The sequence below is a fragment of the Oncorhynchus mykiss genome, chromosome 13 (genome assembly GCF_057628025.1).
Source record: "Oncorhynchus mykiss isolate SJ-2025 chromosome 13, ASM5762802v1, whole genome shotgun sequence".
NCBI classification, from domain to species: Eukaryota; Metazoa; Chordata; class Actinopteri; order Salmoniformes; family Salmonidae; genus Oncorhynchus; species Oncorhynchus mykiss.
The window spans coordinates 46830170-46849972 of NC_143034.1; the positions used below are offsets into that span (position 1 = coordinate 46830170).

The 19803-nt window shown below is 45.1% G+C and overlaps 1 protein-coding gene across 2 annotated transcripts; it reads right to left on the reverse strand.

The window, feature by feature from the left end:
- Positions 1-179: 179 nt before the first annotated feature.
- LOC110486267 (myosin light chain kinase, smooth muscle) lies at positions 180-17285 on the reverse strand. Of its 2 annotated transcripts, none has more exons than XM_021557724.3 (17): positions 15153-17285; positions 11497-11652; positions 10745-10897; positions 10306-10485; positions 8295-8339; positions 6889-7013; positions 6597-6750; positions 6200-6517; positions 5718-5820; positions 3342-3545; positions 2955-3172; positions 2528-2651; positions 2190-2342; positions 1925-2054; positions 1715-1802; positions 1245-1385; positions 180-945 (listed from the first exon to the last, which is right to left on the reverse strand). In XM_021557724.3, exons 1-17 carry the CDS (start codon positions 15310-15312, stop codon positions 740-742), a joined length of 2658 nt encoding a protein of 885 aa, XP_021413399.3. In that variant the 5' UTR covers positions 15313-17285; the 3' UTR covers positions 180-739. The 2 variants fall into 2 exon arrangements, with proteins under 2 accessions (XP_021413399.3, XP_090052458.1); XM_090196332.1 differs by having other exon boundaries at positions 11407-11652.
- Positions 17286-19803: the final 2518 nt, after the last annotated feature.

Here is a 19803-nt window from a genome sequence, read left to right on the forward strand (position 1 = left end):
TATTCAATCCGTATCGCAGAAGTTCCACGTTGTAGCCCGATTGACATTTAAAAAGGCAATGTCAGTGGCAACTGCATTTACAGCAAACCACCTCAATTGGAAATCGCCTTTAAAGTTTCAAAGAATCTGAATCCAGTTAAGTTAGTAGACACAACATAGTCATCTGTAACACAGTGGGGTTACAATGCTGTGGAATTATGCTTCCTGTCTTTTATTGTCACACTTTCCACAAGGCTGCTGTTCCACCACAAGACAAACTCTTTGTCAAAAGAAGATGCTGTCATCTGGTGGACATAACTGTAAAAATTTAAAAGCCATTGGTCTTCGAGGCAACTATAAAATGTTTGTACAGTAACGGTTCACTGGGAAAAAGACATGATTCCAAATTCATAGCAGTTACAATACATCACATTAAACTTACATCTGGCAAATGTTTAACAATCATACCTGGTGCAAAAAGATTCATTTACTGTCAATAGAGCCAGTGTCTTAATAGTAGTCTTAATTCACAGGATTACCATTTTCATACCCATGTCCAAAATAACTAGCAGGACTTAAGAGGTTTTCAATCAGAAATCAAAGAGTTGTTTCACCAGAGCCGTAATGTACCGAGTTAGTGGTTCAAGCGCTACACACCATTTTCTGGAACGATTGAAAGACACTTCACAAACATGGGCGTCTGAATTTCTGCACATTTGCTTGTTTGTGTTTCAATATATATTCACAGTTCTGAACAAACCTATTCCTTTACTATGAGTTTGGCTGAACACAGTGCCTTCCCCTGGTCGTTGGTGGCCCGACAGGTGTAAACATCCGAGTCCTCTGGCCCGACCTGGGACAGGACCAGGGTGCAGAGCCCATCCTCTTCATACTCTATCTGCACCCGGGATGACTCCTCCAGAGGCCCCTCCCCCCTCAACCACACCACTTCTGGGTCAGGATACCCTGAAAGGAGGAGTGAGAGAGAGAGGAAACATCCAATGACAAGAGCTCAGACATGGAATGTAGTTACACCCTTGAACTAAAAAGCTTAGTGTGTATTACACCGCAGGATGCAGAGGTGTGTCCTTGAGCAAGGGACTTAGTAAGGCATGATGGCTCTTCATCCATGTCCAACTTTCAAACAAAGCCTTTAAAATCCTTACAAGCCCCAGCTGAACGTGTAATCCGGTCAACCAAACATGTCTAATAAAGCGATTGAGATGGAAGCCGTTTGTAGTGGAATGCAGTGTATAGGTAGGTACCTGTGAGGTGACAGGAGAGGCGGGCGGTGGAGCCCTGGGAGACAGTCTGGTCCGTTGGGGTCAGGGAGAACTGGGGCACCCCCTGGAGTTTGACCTCTAGAGACTGCAAGGCCTGCTCTGCCTCAGGACTCAGGGGGCTGTCTGTCAGGGGTCAGACACAGGGTCAAGGCTCACAACAGAGTCATAGCCTGGTCAGCCAGACTGAGGACAGGTCAACCAATGGTCTGCGTAGTGCTCATCTGGTTGACCGGGCTAACAGGGTCATATGTCACTAGGGGCCCAACTTTGGTTTTAGAAGTGGGTCCGCATGGTCCTAAAGCATACCGTTGCCTCAATTTGTATCACTTTCCAATTATAAAACTGTGTGTGTGTGTGTGTGTGTGTGTGTGGGGGGAATGGTAGGGTTATGAGAAACTGCCATGGTTTGTATTGGGTATGGCAGGTTTTGGAAGTCTGGAGGGAGGTCTCACCTTCTGCAGGGGTGGTGGGAGAGCCAGGCCCATCGGCTTTAGACAGGAGAGCCATCCTCTTCAGCGCCAGCAGGGCTTTCCCTGTTTTCTACAGGAGATACACAGAGAGGCTTCAGTCAGTTTCACACACCAACTGGGGGATGATGGAAGAATGAAAGAACTGAAAAGTAAAATACAAAGTGTCATCTTGGTGGGGAACCCACTACCTACCTTCCACTTCTGCTTGGCGAGGTACCTCTTCATCTTCTCCTTGGAGAGACACTTGGTGGTGCTGGGGTCTGCCGAGATGGGCTCAGCTATCCAGGAGTGGACCAGAGCCTCGTCACAGGATATCCTGCGCCTGGTTGGGAACAGAGAGAGGGTTAGAGGACAGATGGGGAGGGTTAGAGGGGAGACTGAGTGACTGTCTATGGATGAGCCTAGCTCTGAGACTATATATTGGTACAGGTATATGGAATATGGTGTTGTCCCAGACCTTGGTTCCTTGTTGAGCAGGGAGCTGATGAAGTCTTTGGCCTGGTCAGTGATCTCTTCGAAGCTCTCCTCGTCAAACTCCCACTGAGCACCAGTCACCAAGGCCAGGGTCTCTGCCTCACTGTTACCCTGGAAGGGAGACTCGCCACTCAGTCTGAACACACACGCACACAGACACACGCACTTATGCAGACGCAAACATTTGAACTTGATATATGAACAATAGCAATGTATGGCCACTAGGTGGCAGAAAAACTCAATTTTTGTCAAGCCCTGCTGTAGGCAGAGAAGAATGTCTAATTGAGAATGAATTAAACAGAAAATTCCCTAAGTACTCACAATATGTAGCAGATGACTCCAATGCTCCACATGTCTGTAGCTAAGCTAACAGGCTCATAACCAATCACCTCTGGAGCCACAAACTCTGGTGTCCCGTGCATCACCTTCAGGGGAGTGGAGGGGTCTGGAGGAGAGACAACACCTCAGGGTAATGAGTATGAATCCCAAATGACACCCTATTCCCAACATAGTGCACTAATTTTGACCAGGGCCTTTTTAAACACAGCCCTATGGGCCCTGATCAAAAGTTATTCCCTATATAGGTAATAGGGTACCATTTAAGACACAACCATATATCACAGTGAACACAGAGGCAGACATTCATTTTCCAGGTGTTGCAATGCAAACCAACAATGCTTCCAAAACCTGCAGCACCATTCATAGGGCTCTGTATAGGGCTCTGTCCCCCAGCCAGCCCCACACTCACCCAGCTTGCTGGCCAGGCCAAAGTCAATGATCTTGATGCGCGTGCCAGTGTGGTCAACACACACTATGTTTTCAGGCTTCAGGTCCAGGTGGATGATGTTCTGCTGGTGCATGTAGCCCATCCCCTCCACGATCTGCTGCATGTAGTGCACACTGGCCGGCTCTGTGTGCACAAAGCTGTCGTCCACTATACGCTCAAACAGCTCACCTCCGGCAATGCTGCACACAAACAATCACAGGGTCAATAATGGTTGTATTTTCAATTGGATTAAATTCAACTCAATTCACATCAGTGACAGGGGACCTCATGCATTTACTTCTACAGGGCTCCATGGCCTCCACTGCCATGTATTGTGGTCAATGGTTGTTGTCTAGATTCTATACTTACAACTCCATGACCATGACCATCTCTGGCTTGAGATCATAGGCCCCCAGACACTGGACCAGTTTGGGGTGGTGCAGGTAGTTCATCAGCTCTATCTCTTTACGGGCCGCCTCCCTCTCCTTGGCCCGCCGGCCCTTGTAGAACTTTCCGGCACACACACGACCCGTCTCCTTGTGAGTCAGTTTGAACACCTGGCCAAATTTCCCCCTGCGGAGTGTCACAGGGGATCGACATCATTAACTAGAAAGTGTGGTTTGCTTGCTCCTCTTTAGGCGTTTTTCACAGGAATGAAAGATGTGGTAGTGGCGGCTGTAGTAATAATGGTAGTAATATGTTTTTCATAGGCTACAGGTTAGTGATGGTGACCAATTTTAGATTGGCTGTAGGTGTGGAGTTACTATAATGGGTTATTGTGGGCTGGTATAGTAGGGTAGAGGGAGCACTACAGTATTCATCATAAGCCATATAAAGTGTTTTTAAGCTCTCAACATGTTTTGTCTTAAAAGTTGTGGCACCGATTTCAGTTAATGTCGAAGCCTGCATTCCGCCATTGAAATACAACCAGCTTTATAGTTTGTGAAGTAGGAATGATAGCAACAAGTTGTGTTGAAGGGATCTATATTGAGCCAGTCTGCACATGTCAACGTCAGGGTGGGGTTTGTAGCGGTGGTCAGTCGTTGTGGTCAGTAGTTGCGAGGTTGTGGTCAGTATACAAGCAACCTACTCCAGACCGGTCTGCACGTTTTAAACTTTCAATGGCGTTTCTAGCTTAAAAACGGTGGAGGACTAGTAGTCATTTTTCCCATTCAAGTCTATGACCCCTGAAATCCATTGGGATTCATGCAAATAGTGTGGTAGTGTGAAACGTATATGTAATATCAAAACAGTTTTATTTTTTACCAACAGTACCACTGCAAATGTTAGTTGTTTTGGTGTTGGTAGTTTTAAATGGTTCAAGCCTATGGAGCTGAAAAGTATAAGTGGTATCAAAAAGTTTTTTCCCAAGCACACTGCAAGAGGGTCAGCCTGCACATTTTAAAGTTGTTCTGGTGTTGGTAGCTTTTACAGTTTTGGCCCTACAGGTGGCAGCGGAAGAATAAGTATGGCCAACTGAGTAGTTTAACTGCTTTACACATAAACAGAGCGAATAGAGTTGCTTTGCATTAATATTGCCATCCATGCAATGGATTGATGAGACACTTTTGTCCATACAAATCAGAATCAGTCTATGATTACATTAATGCGTGTAGGGGGGCGGGCAAACATCTGGATTTAAAAATTAAACAAAGGGCCCCGCAGATTTTTTGGGGGACCGATTTGTTTGTCAAAATAAATTTGTGGGCCAGAAAAAGGGCAGTTATATCGGTCCATTATCATTTCTACAAACTTTATATCTAGTTATAGATGTTCAAGAGTTGCCTGGAGTGTTTTTTTTTTTTTACCTATAATAATCAGAATTTCCCCCAAAAATGTATAAATTCTCAAACCTCCCGCAGGCCGGATTGAATGGCCTCGTGGGATGGATCTGTACTTTGCCCACCCCTGCTATAGACATACAGTACATAGACACACAGAGCTGCGAACCCCATGGACAATAATGCAATGGTAATCGGTGCCAAACAGTCTGTTTAATCATGGCTCCAGAACAACTTTCTCCATCTGGAGATCTGAGATAGAGATCTGACCAGGAATGTAAAGGAAGGATTGCTGTCTCCAAGTTATACCTGACCATGAGACCTGACCAAGAAAAACTCTGGGGGTTTCACTAGGGACTTCATGGTCAGGAAAAACTCAGTGTTCTAACTACAGTGCTAGAATTCAAATATTATATTCTATGGTCCTAACGACTAAATCACTTAGACAACTCTCTGCCTTCATACTGTACGAGTTCAGAGGAGGGAGAGCTAGGTGTCAGTAGAGATACTTACACGTATAAAAGATATGGTAGAGTGAGTGGGTCAGAAAATTAAACCACATCTCTTATTCTGACTAAACGGAGATGATCAGGGTTGCTGTTTGAACACTTCTCTCTCCTCTGTGACGCAATATTCCCCTCTCTGTTGACTAAACACTGAACCAACAAGTGTTTTTTGTCAAGGCTAGATCAGTCATGTCTTTGACATTTCAGAGGGGAGGGAAAAACATTTTTTTCCCACTTGAAAAACATTTGTGAACAAGAGCTGGCATGAAACGAGATAGTGAGTGTCCCTTGTCTAGATGAACAGACATCTTTGTTCATGTCAACCTACCAGAGGATAAGAGAGGTTATCGCTAAACCTGCTGATCTGGTGGCAGTGAGTTGAACTCATTTTGTTATCTACACTGCATTATACACAGGCATGTGTGTGTTTTGTGTTATGCTTCATGGGAGATACTCACACTCCCAGTTTCTCCAGTACATTGTAGTGATCAGTGACCTTGTGGGTGGAGTCGATGGTGACGTCCTCATATGTCCGAGGAGACTCCTCCTCTTGTGGCTCAGCTACAGATCACACACACAGAGACAGACATGTGAGCTGTCAGTCATCCGATACGATGCACGCTATTGATACAAATCTATAGGAAACAGATTGAGTTGAAGTCTTGTTGAAGTGTGTTCCTCTCTGCAGCTGGCATGAAGTCCATGTAACAAACAAACTCGATTAACATTTTACATTTGAGTAAGTTAGCAATCACTCTTATCCAGAACGACTTACAGTAGTAGTGAGTGGATACATTTTTTTGTACTGGTCCCCCGCGGGAATCGATCCCACAACCCTGGCATTGCAAGCGCCATGCTCTCCCAACTGAGCCACACATGATGAAGTTCACAGTATACGACTCCTGCTGGAACCAATCAACTAGACACCGACATGGCTCACCTATCTGCTCCATCTTGATAAGCTGAGACTCCTCACTGGGCTCGCTCACCCCCACCACGTTGTAGGCCCTCACCCGGAAGCAGTACTCCCCCTGAGGCTCAAGCCCGGCGCGCACCTTGTAAGAAGTACTCTTGCAATGGGCTGTGAGCTCACTCCAGCCCCCAGACTCAGCGGGGCCTTTCCTCCTCACCTCCACCACGTAGCCCAGGACAGCACTGCCTCCGTCGTAGCAGGGCCCAGACCACGACAGGACCAAACAGAGAGGAGAGACAGAGAGGAGAGACACCACAGGGCTGGAGGCTGGGGACTGGGGCCGCTCTGGGACCAGGAAGACACGGCACAGGTTACAAACAGGTTCAGCACAAAAACACAGAAATATTTTGCAAGTGTTATTTACCTATGACAGAAAGAGCGAGGGTGTGCTGCGCCGAGCTCTTGCGGTCTCGTACTACAATGGTGTAGCGTCCTGAGTGCTCAGGTCCTGGCTCTGCTATCACCAACGTACTGCTCTGATCACTGCTCTCTACCCACAACTCAGACCCATCTACAACCTACACACACAGAGAGACAGAGACAGAGAGAGAGAGAAAGAGAGAGGCAAAAAGACAAACTGTACACTCACACGCTCAGAAGGCTTTGAAAAGAAGGCTAGTGATACTTGTTTACTCTTCAGAAAATAATATTGGTACCGGTTCTTTATTTCGTATCCAGCAGGACACCACAGGGGGACTTCCACAGAACACACACGTCAGACGGGCTGTCTCTCCTAGCCGTGCCTCAATGTGGGATGGGGGATCCTTAAACTGCAACGAGGCTGTGAAAGACAGGGTAAACCCAGTTTTGACTAGAGTCCACAATAATTATTTGTTTACAAAACATTATTAACTGCGTGTGAGAACTGTGTGCGTTCTTGTACATGTAAGTGTTATGGTGTGTGTATGAGTGGTTCTGGTTGTTTGTTTGTACGGATGTTGTGTTTGTGTGTATGGGTTTAAGTGTGCGGGTCTGCAGGGAGGTTTTCATGACCAAACACAGATGACATACCACACAAGCAGGAGCAGTCCTTATGAAACCATGAGGATCCAACAAGTTAAACTACAAAACGTCCACACACACACACACAAGTACATAACATGGTAAAGCATACAGACCAAACATTCATTTTCAATGTAAATGAAATGCCAATACTGTCATCCAGTATGCTGAAGATAGAAATGGTTAGATATCATTTATAACCAGGGACAGATGACTTCCTTATAACCCTGACATTATATTACAGAAGAGAATTCATTTTAAGAGCAAATACCCAAAGGGCTTTGTGGACACGGCCTCTTTCTGGTCAGTAGTCAAATCGGTATGGTACATTTGACTAAAACCACTGTGATAAAGCTGCACTTCTGTTCTAATTGGCGTGAGTGTATTAAAGCACTTTCTCTTTGAGACGAGAGGGACTGACGTCACAAAACCTCCCATGGAATGCATTCAACTGATGCCCGTCTAGCCTAACAAACAGCCCTATTTTAAAAATCACTCCATTTCAAATTGAATACAATTATTCATTTACTGGCCTAATTGTAAACAACTTTCCTCTTTCTTACACACAGATTAGAGGCAACTGATAAGACTGGACAGCCAGCATAATTTAATGTATGACAAATCAGATTCTGGGTTATCCACAGAACGATGTAAACCTAAATCTAATGACAAAGTTACAAGTTACCTACACAAAAGTATGCAATTAAGTCAGGGATGGGCAACTGGTGGCCCGTGTGAACTTTGTGTATGAACCTTACCCAGTTCATACACAATAACACTCTAGCCTTACCCAGACCAGAGCAAAGTCCCTCACCACAGCAGCACAATACACACTGGCAATACAGAAGAGTACAAAGGGTCAAACTAAATGTGTAGCTCTAGTATCTGAGGCTGGACGACAATATGATTCAAAAGCGGTGGGTTGATATTAACACAATAGATGAAAGCAAGGACAACAACTGGACATGATATACAGAATAAATGCATTGAAAGAGAGACGGATGCAGCTCTTGGCTTGTTCACAGAGGAAGGGAGAGAGAAAGACTAGTGTGTATCTTACCTGTCCCCGAGCTGGCTCTCTTCTTTGGCGTGACTTCTGTGGAGACTGGTGGAACGGAGGTGAGATGAGATCACAGGTGCAGGTAGTTAGTGATAGGGGTGTGGGAGGGCGTGGCTAAGCTCTCTCTGGACCATAAACAAAGATGGTCTATTATATTGACAAGATATTCAAGTGAAAGCTCTAACAATGGAAATACATGTCCTCAAATATGGAAGGCAAGCAAGATCAGGTCAGACCATTCTAGCCAATGAGAGGGTGTGTGAACACCAGGCCATAGAGATAAATAGAGGGCTCATATTTTTATCTGTGCCATTATAGTGTCTGTGACAGCATGGGCTTCTCCATTTTAAAGTAGTCAATTTCCTTCATCATTGGCTGATTGCTCCCAACTCATTGGAATCTCCACCTGGTTGACTAGTTTAAAATGGTGGAAGCCCTCAATGGCAACATCCATGCTAAAACGGGTTATATCCATGATGAGTCCTTTATCTCTATGACAACAGGAACAACTCCAATATAAAGTATTTTTGGGGTAAGATGCCGAAAATGACACGTGTCCACTTATCAGAGCATTCGTAACAATTGCAAAACTTCTATTTGATCATATAAGCCTCACGTAGCAAATTAACAATTACAGTTTCTGTTGACAAAATGGTCTGAAAACCAGAGTACTAAATAGTATGCAAAAAAATTATGTTTTATAGTATGTGAAATTTCATCATCTAATGCGCGATTGCGTTGACTCTTGTCATTCGTTCATTTTGGTACAGCAGATCAAGTTATCTGATTATCAGTTGTTGTCAAACACATGAGTTGGAAAAGACAAGTTCATGTTTTTATTTATTTTACCCTGGCAAGTCAGTTAAGAACAAATTCTTATTTTCAATGACAGCCTAGGAACAGTGGGTTAACTGCCTTGTTCAGGGGCAGAATGACAGAGTTGTTCCTTGTCAGCTCTGGGATTTGATCTTGCAACCTTTCGGTTACTAGTCCAACACGCTAACCACTAGGCTACCTGCCTACTAGTTGAAACGCCAAAATGACTATGCAGTTTTACTTTGTAGTACGCTAGTATGGGTATTTGGACACACCCACCTGTCTCTAGGTTTAGCTATGCTACTGTGGACTGTGTCTTCCCATACATGGTGCTGGACAGAGTGCAGAACAAAGCAGCATTCATATACAGAACAAGGGACACGGTACAAAGGCAGTCAGCAGGATGAGACGTCCATGCAGACACTCCCGTTGTTGAACTAAGCCTTGATTGGTTGAAGTGATTAATACCAAATATGAGTGATGTGGTTCATCTGAATGACGAGAAAATAACCAGGTGTCCATAATAACCCATAGTGTGCTGGACAGAAAACATATTAATGTCTTTGGAAATGAGCCAAAAGTAAATCATTTTTGCAGAAATAACCTTGCCTGCTTTAAAGAGTTGTATACAATATGAAATAGATATACACTGAGTGTCCAAAACATTAAAAACACCTGCTCTTTTCATGACAGACTAACCAGGTGAATCCCGGTGAAAGCTATGATCCCTTATTGATGCCACGTGCTAAATCCACTTCAATCAGTGTAGATGAAGGGGAGGAGACAGGTTAAAGAAGGATTTTTAAGCCTTGAGACATGGATTGTGTGTGTGTGCCATTCAGAGGGTGACTGGTCAAGACAAAATATTTGAGTGCCTTTGAACAGGGTATGGTAGTAGGTGCACCAGTTTGAATGTGTCAAGAACTGCAACACTGCTGGGTTTTTCACGCTCAACAGTTTCCCGGGTGTATCAAGAATGCTCCACCAGTTAACTTGACACAACTGTTGGACGCATTTGAGTCAACACGGGCCAGCATTTCTGTGGAACGCTTTCAAAACCTTATAGAGTCCATGCTCCAACAAACTGAGGCAGTTCTGAGAGCAAAAGGGGGTGCAACTCAATTTTAGGAAGGTGTTCCTAATGTTTTGTACACTCAGGGTATAAGAGATAGTCTATAATGAGTTCATGTTCTACCTTTTCGGGGTCCTCCTGGGCTCGGGGTGTTAGAGCTTCTTGGGGAGCTGGGTTGTCTGAACACACTGTCATTGTTGGATGACAGTAGTAACTTTGAGCCTCTGTTCTCCATAATGCTGTTGTTGAGGGGAGGGGAAGTGTGTGAAGTTGCGTTCAGGACTCCGCAGATAGTCTCGAAGTCTGCATTGTTTCCATCAGGGGACAATTTCAGTTTCGTATCCCGTAACAGAAGGGACAAAAGAAGAAAAAAACCCCACAACAATCAGAATCTAAACTTTTACTGGAGTGCAGTTAACCCTTTTGTGTTGTTGGTGTTCATGCAAAATAAAGCCACAGGCTGTATCATCTGAGCAAGTGACATACTAAAGTTTCGCTGACCTGTGTGTGGTACACCAGTGATCTGAGCTCACTTCAGCATTGTGTGTGTGTGTCGTCTTACCTCTCACACACACAGCTGCGCTGCTGGAGGTCTTGCCCGCTCGGTTCTCTGCCACACAGGTGTAGGCGCCCGCGTCCTCAGGTAGGCATTCCCTCACCACCAGCCTCGTCTCACTGCCATCGAAGAGGGGCTCCCCAAAAAACACTGCCTCACCTGCCCACGGGAACACCCATATACAGCCACATGAAACTCTCTCAGAGCTCAGGCCACTGACACTGGTCCTCAGCTTCAGTGTGTGTGTGTGTCTCAGAGAGTGTGAATGTGAAAGAGAGAGACCGGCATAAAGGGAGAAAAACTGAGTGTGTGGGAGGGTGAACACCCACTACCCTGAAATGAAAATTGAATTAAGGCGTTAACGGAGGAGCGTGAGCAGTATCACTTGAAAGCAGTTTCTTATCCTTCTAACGTGGTGATATATAAAGAACTAAAAAACATCACAAGGTAGTACTAATTTTCAACATAGGCAGCAGAGTGACACAAATGTGCTTTTTATTTACCTTGTTGTTTGGGCGTTCAAGTCCATTTGGCAATGGATATAAAATGTCATAGTGGAAATTGATTTTAATGAAGACATTTTCTATTCAAATTCATAGTGTTGAATTCTAAATGGCATAGAGCCAAACTGTGCAGGACATGGAGAATAAGGCCTGTCCTCAGCTCACCATTGTGCAGCCAGGACATAATGCTGAATTCTAAATGGCATAGAGCCAAACTGTGCAAGACATGGAGAATAAGGCCAGTCCTCAGCTCACCATTGTGCAGCCAGGACACACTGATTGGCTGACTTCCTGTGATAACCCCTCGGAGTGTGATGTCACTTCCTTCATCCGCCGAGCAGTCCTCCAATGGCTCTGTGAACAGGGGTGGATCCAGACCTCTGAGAGGGGTAGGTGTGGGGCAGCTGCTCCCTGGATGAGATGGTGCAGGTGGGGTGAGAGACAGGGTAACAGGGGGTGAGTGGGACGGGGGTCAGGGGTCAGGGGACAGAGAGTATCATAAGACATTTGAAATTCATACAGCAGGCCATCTGTTCTATGACAGCCTTATACGCAGGCTCCTATAGCTGTGTGGCTTTGGCATGTGAAACAACCACACGTACATATAACGTCTTTGTGCATGTGCTCTGAAGTTAATCAATCAATCAACACTCAAATCCAACTTTATTTGTCACATGCGCCGAATACAACAAGTGTAGACCTTACCGTGAAATGCTTATTTACAAGCCCTTAACCAACAATGTAGTTCAAGAAGAGTTAAGAAAATATTTACCAAACAAACTAAAGTAAAAAATTATAAAAAGTAACAATAGCGAGGCTATATACAAGGGGTACCGGTACCGAGTCAATGTGCGGAGGTGCAGGTTAGTCGAGGTAATTTGTACATGTACTGTAGCACTTGGATACCGGTAGAACTACTACTTTGGGTGGAATTTGGCCACTCTGTTTTCTCACCCTGGGGGAAAACAACTGCTAAAACACTTTTGGTCAGCCTACCGGCACTAACAGCGGGGTGTTCAGCCTGGCCTGTCATCTTGCATTACTGACCACGTTTCCTTATCGCTGCTTTTGTATTTCTGTTCTTCCTCTGCTCTAAATGTGCTAACCACATCTCTCTTCTAGCAGAGTATTTATCAGCTCTCCCTGTTACAGGAAAGACTCCAGCATACCGTGACACCTACTATATTGTCTACAACACAGACACAAATAGCCCAAACCCACACATGTATATTGGGAAAATAAGCCTGAACCAAAACATCTGCAGCAGAAACACTGAGACACTTCCTCTGTTTCTCCACCAGATCACCAAATTAGTATAAAGAGCACAGTAGCACACAGCCAACATCTTGGCACTAAAACATCTCACATCTCTGAATTGTAAATCTGTTTGTTATGCAACAATACATATTTATTGACAACAATAAACTTCTATCTTTATTTGCATCTTAACATTGATCCCTGGCATTAATCTTCAGCCAGATGCAACAGGATGACACTGTCTGCTTGCTGACGTCAGCCACTAGCTTCTCCCTTGCCACTCCGTCAATGCTGAGCACCCCCTGGGTTCTCTAGAGTGATTGGCCTGCGAAGCTCCTGCAGCCGACCTCAACTGACAGATTCCAGGCTCTCCATCCATTCTGCTGACTCAAGAATACCTCATGGTATTTCTCGAGCTTCCACTCATGTGCCTCCTCTATCCTCTCCTCCCAGGGCACTGTGAGCTCGATGAGGACCACCTGCTTGGTCCTCTAGACCAGAGAACGATATCTGGTCTGAGGCTTGTGCTGGCTATCTTCTCTTGGCCGACATCTCCCAGTCACCTACTGTGAAAAGGATCCCTTTGGTCCTTGTTCCCTTTGCTGCGCTTTCTCCTGGCCTGAGGAAGTGGATGAAAAAGGGGGCCTAGGTGAGATGTTTGGGCTTTCTCCCTGCTTGCTCCAGTCCCGCGGCCAGTCCCAAGTCAGTATTTGGTAATGCTGACACCTGAACTTTCCATTGGTCAGAGCTGTTTGTCAAGAGGACACGTGCTCCAGGTTGGCTGGTCATCCACATAGTGTGCAGCTGGGGCTCTCTGCCAACCCCCATGTGTGGAGGTTTGTTGGTGTGGGCAACACATCATACACAGAGAAAAGCAGAAACTTCCATGTTCCAGATGTCTTGCCAGGTGAGTGCCCTCTCTTGCACGCTCTTCCAGCATGTCCAGCTGCCCTGTTTTTTCCTGACCTCGATCTCTGCCTGGCAAACCCTCTCATCCTTGCAGTCCCATAGCATCATAGCCTAACGTGCTTTTGTTGCCTTGTGCTCCTCTACAAAAAAAAATGCTTTATTGGCAGCTGCAGCTTGCTGTCTGTGCTGTACAGGCAGATGAAGGAGTAGCTTCTTGGGACCGCCAGCCATCTCCCGAGGAAGTTGTTAATTTTCCTCTGGTGCCTCCACTGTTGAAAGAGGTACCTCATAGGCAAGCAGTGGCCAGAGGAGTCTGGGAAGTACTCTGTGTTGGTAGCCACATCCCTTAAACTTTCCTGGCAGGCCGCTCTTCTTCAGAGATGTCATCCACGTGTCAGCTTGCAAGAGCATCTCCTTCACACTCTCTGTCATTGAGCTCAGCCCTGTACCACTTCCCCAGGCTCTTCCCACTTCCCCAGGCTCTTCCCACTTCCCCAGGCTCTTCCCACTTCCCCAGGCTCTTCCCACTTCCCCAGGCTCTTCCCACTTCCCCAGGCTCTTCCCACTTCCCCAGGCTCGAGGTGGACCACCTTGGTAACTCTAGACCAGAGAACTTTAGCACTTCCCCTGGACCATACCCATCCTGACTGTGGGGATGGTCTCCTCTCCAATCTTGAATCGGTACCGTTCCTGGACACTTCCCTTTTTTCAGGCTTGAACTCCATTCTGGACCATTTGGTGAGCTCTTCCAGATCCTCCAAACTCCTTCTGCCTTCTAGAACTGATTTAGCTGTGATTATCACGTGATTCATGAATGTAAAGTAAAAATGTTTGCTCTGCTTTTACACGCCTCTTTAACTTTCCAGTGCGGATGGAACTGTCACAGTAATGTCATCCTACACTACAGGTGTTTAGGATACTGCACTCTGAGAGAAACACAGTCACAAAACATGTACAAAGGAGGCTGAGGGCGGGGGGACTAATGTTATTTTCTCCAAACCCCTTCCTCAGGCTGTTCAAAACAAGAACCACATGGCCTTTTAAGTGCACTCACAAACAACCACTGGACATGTAGATTCCTGCACCCTTCACTTCTCTGGTAAATGGGCATGAAGCCAATGCTAATTAGGGCAATCTGGAAATACATGAAATGCTGTACATGCTGTGCGCTTTGATGGTGCACGTACGAGGAAGTACACACAATAAATCTCGATACATACACGTTGAAGTGTTTTGTTAGGAGGATGGCAGCGGACGTTTTACACGGTAACTATAAACGACGCCAAAACAAAAGCCAGTGGTCAAGAAGTACAGAGTCCAAACACAATACAACATGTTATCTACAATATCAAACTGGCAAGCAGAAACCAAAGCAATAACTATCATTGTCATGTAAAACAAGCAAATATACTGTCTGTAAATGAAAGCGAAGTGCTTTGTCATGGTGTGTGGTTAGGGTTCACTCAGCTATGCAGCCACTGGGATAAATGTCTGTTCTAACTTGTCTATTACAATGTTGACCTGAACAACTAGAAAACAATGCCAATAGTGCCAACACTCCTAGACCCCTCCATCACTGCCACATACTACACCACTACACACTGACAGACATTACGCACACACACACACACACACACACACACACACACACACACACACACACACACACACACACACACACACACACACACACACACACACACACACACACACACACACACACACACACACACACACACTCTTACCTGTACTAGAGGCTGTGTCTATCCCAGTCCTAGTGGCAGTAGCAGAAGTGATACTGGCTGCCAGGATGTTTTTTCCCTGCCCAGGGGAAGTGTTGGTGGGGCCGATGTACATCCTGAGGGTTGATACATAGCGCTTCTTGGAGCTGCTGTCACTGCTCATGTCCGGCTCCACAATGTCTCTGCATTCAACGCACAAACTTAAACAGTCATTTCCCAAGCCGCTTATCAAACATCCTCTCCCTATCTCGGTCACTGTTGCTCTCTCATGCTCACAGCCAACTCATAGTTCAGTCATAGTTAGTCTCCTCCCTCATGCCCCTCGCTCTCTCTTTCTCCCTTTCACTTTGTCCCTATCAGTGTGTCTGTGTATCTCTGTCCCCTTCTCACACCCACCCACCCCCTATGCTCACTAACCCCACAGCTAATAGAAACACACACACACACACACTTATACAGAAAGAGAGAGCTTATCCATGCACAAACACAGCCAAAGGTTGCTTTGTCAAGTGTTTGATTTGTTCACATTCACCTGTCTTACTGTTTGAGTGTTCACTTATCAGTGTAGAGACTGAACTTTGGATGTGTGTGACATCTCTGTTACGTACTGTGTGTATCATTTCACACCGGTGGGTGAGAGCATTGAACACAACAGCCAAGCCCCCATAACAGTTAACATAAATCCCAGAGAGAGACAGCCACTAGAGATCTTTCCACAGTGAGCCGTGTCCATGGTAACACAGACCGTAGAACGAGTGGCTGCTGCTGCAGCAACCAGCAGCTCTGCGTTCCCTTCCCTCAGGCTCAGTAGAGAAGAAGCCTTACGGTACATTTACTGTACACACGATTACTATGAGCATCCCTGGTAATAGTAGTATGACCTATGTAGGTCTAGTCAGTTCTCTCACACAGCACAGTAAGCCAGTACACTACAGCACAATATGTCAACCCGGCGACAGTAAGTCTTGTGCTCCAGTCTTGTGACGCAGTGTACTGCACTGGCACCAACAAATACACTAGACGTTTGCCTATCGTAGTTCTTGAAACTGTTCACTGAACTGTTGATACCTTTACGGATAGAGTTACTTATTAATACCTAGCTTAATGCCTCTGCATCCCTCTCACACACAGAGCATTTGTGTTTCACTGCCCTGATTTCAGGTACCATTATGCAGTGATACTGTAGTAGATCATTCACTCAATATCACTCTGCTCCCCTCACTTTCCATCCCTGCTCCAGCCCTCCCAAATTCCACATCATTAACCACACAGAACGACTGCCATGTTCAAGGTCTGTGATGAGATGGGCTGTTTGGGTTTCTGTAGAATCTGGGATAAGAATTATCAAAGCAAATGCATTAGAGAGAGAGAAACATTGTGAGGTGGTGTTGTTTAGCTACCATGTTGTGATATAAGTACATTTTTGCTAGATTACACTTTGACAACCTAAGACAAATTGGAATTACACCGCGTGCAACCCCTTGGTTCAGTAATTGAAATAAAGCAGACTATGGATGGTCTGCATGTGTCTAGGTGTGCTGCTAGGAGGTGCATGCTAAACTACTCTGTTAACCATCACATTTCTACTAGAATGACAGTGATGTAATAAAAACAGACCATGTGTACAGGCAGGTAGATTCCCTAGAATTCCTTCTAGTGGGATCCACTAGGATTTAGACTTAAGACTTTTACCAGATGAATATGAATGGCATTACTCAACACTGTGTCCTCAGTCCTCATAGATAAGGCAGTCTGTCGTTTTATTTCACAAGACAACTTGAGGATGAAGCTTTGTCGCTTGACTAGAAGGACACTAAAGATTCCCAGGCTGGTCTAATAGACTAGATGTAACATAGTAAATGAATATCCGGGACACTAGAATTAGTATGATTTGTTACGTTTGGTGTGGCTAAATAAGACGGAAGGTTACTTAAGGCAAAAACGAAAGGAGGGTGGTTGATAGGGGTGGATGGATTGGTATACACCGCTGACGCCTAGTAACCCAAAGGTTGCGTGTTTGAATCTCATCACGGACATTAGTATTTTAGCTACTTTGCAACTACTTAGCATGTTAGCTAACCCTTAACATAACTCCTAACCTTAACCCTAGCCTAGCTAACATTAGCGTAAGCCACCTACCCACCTAGCTAACGTTAGCCACAACCAATTGGAATTCATAACATATACGTATGGCAAATTCTGAACATATTGTACAAATTGCAATTCATAGCATATCATACAAATTGCAATTCGTAACACATCACACAAATTGTAATCCGTAACATATATTATGAATTGTATGTAATTCGTAACATGCAATACGAAATGGATGATGGACATCCACAAATGAATACGTACCATACCAAATGTAACATATCATATTCATTTGAGGGTCCCGGATTTTCATTTACTATGTAACGTCTATCCCTGAGTCCAGATTGCAGGCAGATTCCAGAGTGTGAGTCAACCAGGTAATAGGGGCTCTTTGATAAATCCATAAGATAACCTCATGCCTAAACCTATTACCTCGTCCAACAACACAGCTACAACACACACACACACACACACACACGCACACACGGAGTAGACCGTGCACACATCTAATTTGGCATCCGAAATAGACGCTAGAGCGAGAAGTGCTCAATTTTGCTAATACACAGGACCATTCATATAGGCCCTATTATGCAGGAAACAAAAAAAAACAATTTGTACTCCCTAACCAAATTTGTCTTCCAAACAAAAGCCTGCACAGGAGTTTGAATCAGAGCGGTGTTGACAGACGGACAGTATACAGTACAGAGTTGGGGAAACATTTGGCAAGTCATGCTGGAAGCAGCTCGTTACGAGGAAAGAGGGTGATAATTCTTCATTCATCAGCGGGAGCCTCTAACGACAGACAGGACAGAGAGGCTCCTGGGTAATTTATGGGAGGGAGCCGCATCCATACAGACAATCTAAACTTTACAGCACCAATGACACCAATTGACTTAATGACTTTGAAACGGTTTACATTTGTTGTGTCTGTCCTTAGTGAGGCCTACTCTCTCTCACCCAGCTGGCATGCGGGGTCTTAACGTTCACTCTATCTAAATGTACGGTTCCAGTGATATGTCTAAAGGGCCTTTATATCTCCCCTGGGGTGGCTGAGTGTGACTCTTTTGTCTAAACATCATCTAGATGTGTCTGGAGATAAACATGCAGCTGGAGCTGCTTTCAGTTACTTTGAAAGGAACGTCTCTAAAGACAGAAGCCAGATCGGCAGCTGAAGGTTTAAGAATCTGGTAATGGCCTTCATGCCATTTTCACATTTTTGGAAATGTGTACCTGATATACGTCGTCGCCATTTACTAAGTCATGGAACACCCACTGAAAGAGAATGATCTCGCTAAATAGGTACAGAGAGAGAACTGAGAATGAGAGAAACAGACTAATACTAAAGATCGGAGATACAGAATGTAATAATGAAAGCTGAGAGAGGACCGATGAATAGGCGGAAGCCCGGCACAATGCTGCTGTTGCTTGGACTTCACCTCTGATTTAGTGAACAACACATCAATAGAAGTTTCCTCTGTGGAAATAACATCTGGTGAGGATAAGGAAGTGGTTTCAGAAGCCAAAAGCCCGGTGTGAACATCATTGACAACATTACGATCATGTTACAGACATGATATTGACAGATCTGACATCAGGAATTTGAAGCGTAACATTTTAAAGACCACTACAGTATATTATGACTTATATTATAACTTCACATCAACAGTAATAAACTACTATACTAAAGGGTAGATTCATTAGACCATCAAATATATGTCTTCTTTATCACAAGACGGAGACAAATTCAAGTCATTATCAAGTCAACGAGCTGATCTGAGGAAGTGAAGCGACTGAACCAGACAATAAGGGCTGATACACTGGCACCACCTTGTGGTAAACCATCTGGAGAGGCGGTCTCAGTCAAACAACAATAATCCTTTAGGAACCAGTCAAAGGCACTAGGGGGGCCCTCTCTCTTTCCCCATGGCATCCAGAGAAACAGACACAGGCCAGCCTTACCTAGTTTAACATTTCCAAACAATGATCGATTTGTTTGGAGAAAAAGATGGTGAGATTCCCAGACAGGACCATTGTCCTACTATCCAATTAGCTGAGAAAATATTGAGCCCAAACTGTTGTGTTTGCCATAATAGCGCTTCTCTGGTCTCAGCATACAGTAAACACGAGAGAGGAGAAGGAAACTGCTCAAGCATCTGGTTTACAGGATGACAGGGGCCATCAGGCCAAGTACTCGTAGTCTGAGTAAACAGTTTCACTGTCGCCAAATGCACAGACACATGCAAGCACAACAGCTTTAACAACAGAGCTCCCTGTTTCACTGTGGTTTATTTTATTACCTGTCATCTTCTTAATGGGAGCCAGGCGGAGGGCTAACGTACGCTGTGTTTGTGTGTGTGTGTGTGTGTGCTCAGGCATGTCTGGTTAACATCAGACTGAGACTGTTCATAATGAATGGATCAGACCGGTGCTGATCCCTTCCTCAATTGGGCCTGATATCAGGGTTGAGGACCCTATCAGGACCTGGTCCAGTCAGGGACTTAATCGGCAGACTATAGTGTAACCCAGCCAGTTGGAGCAGGCCAAGGGGATGAGTAGTCCT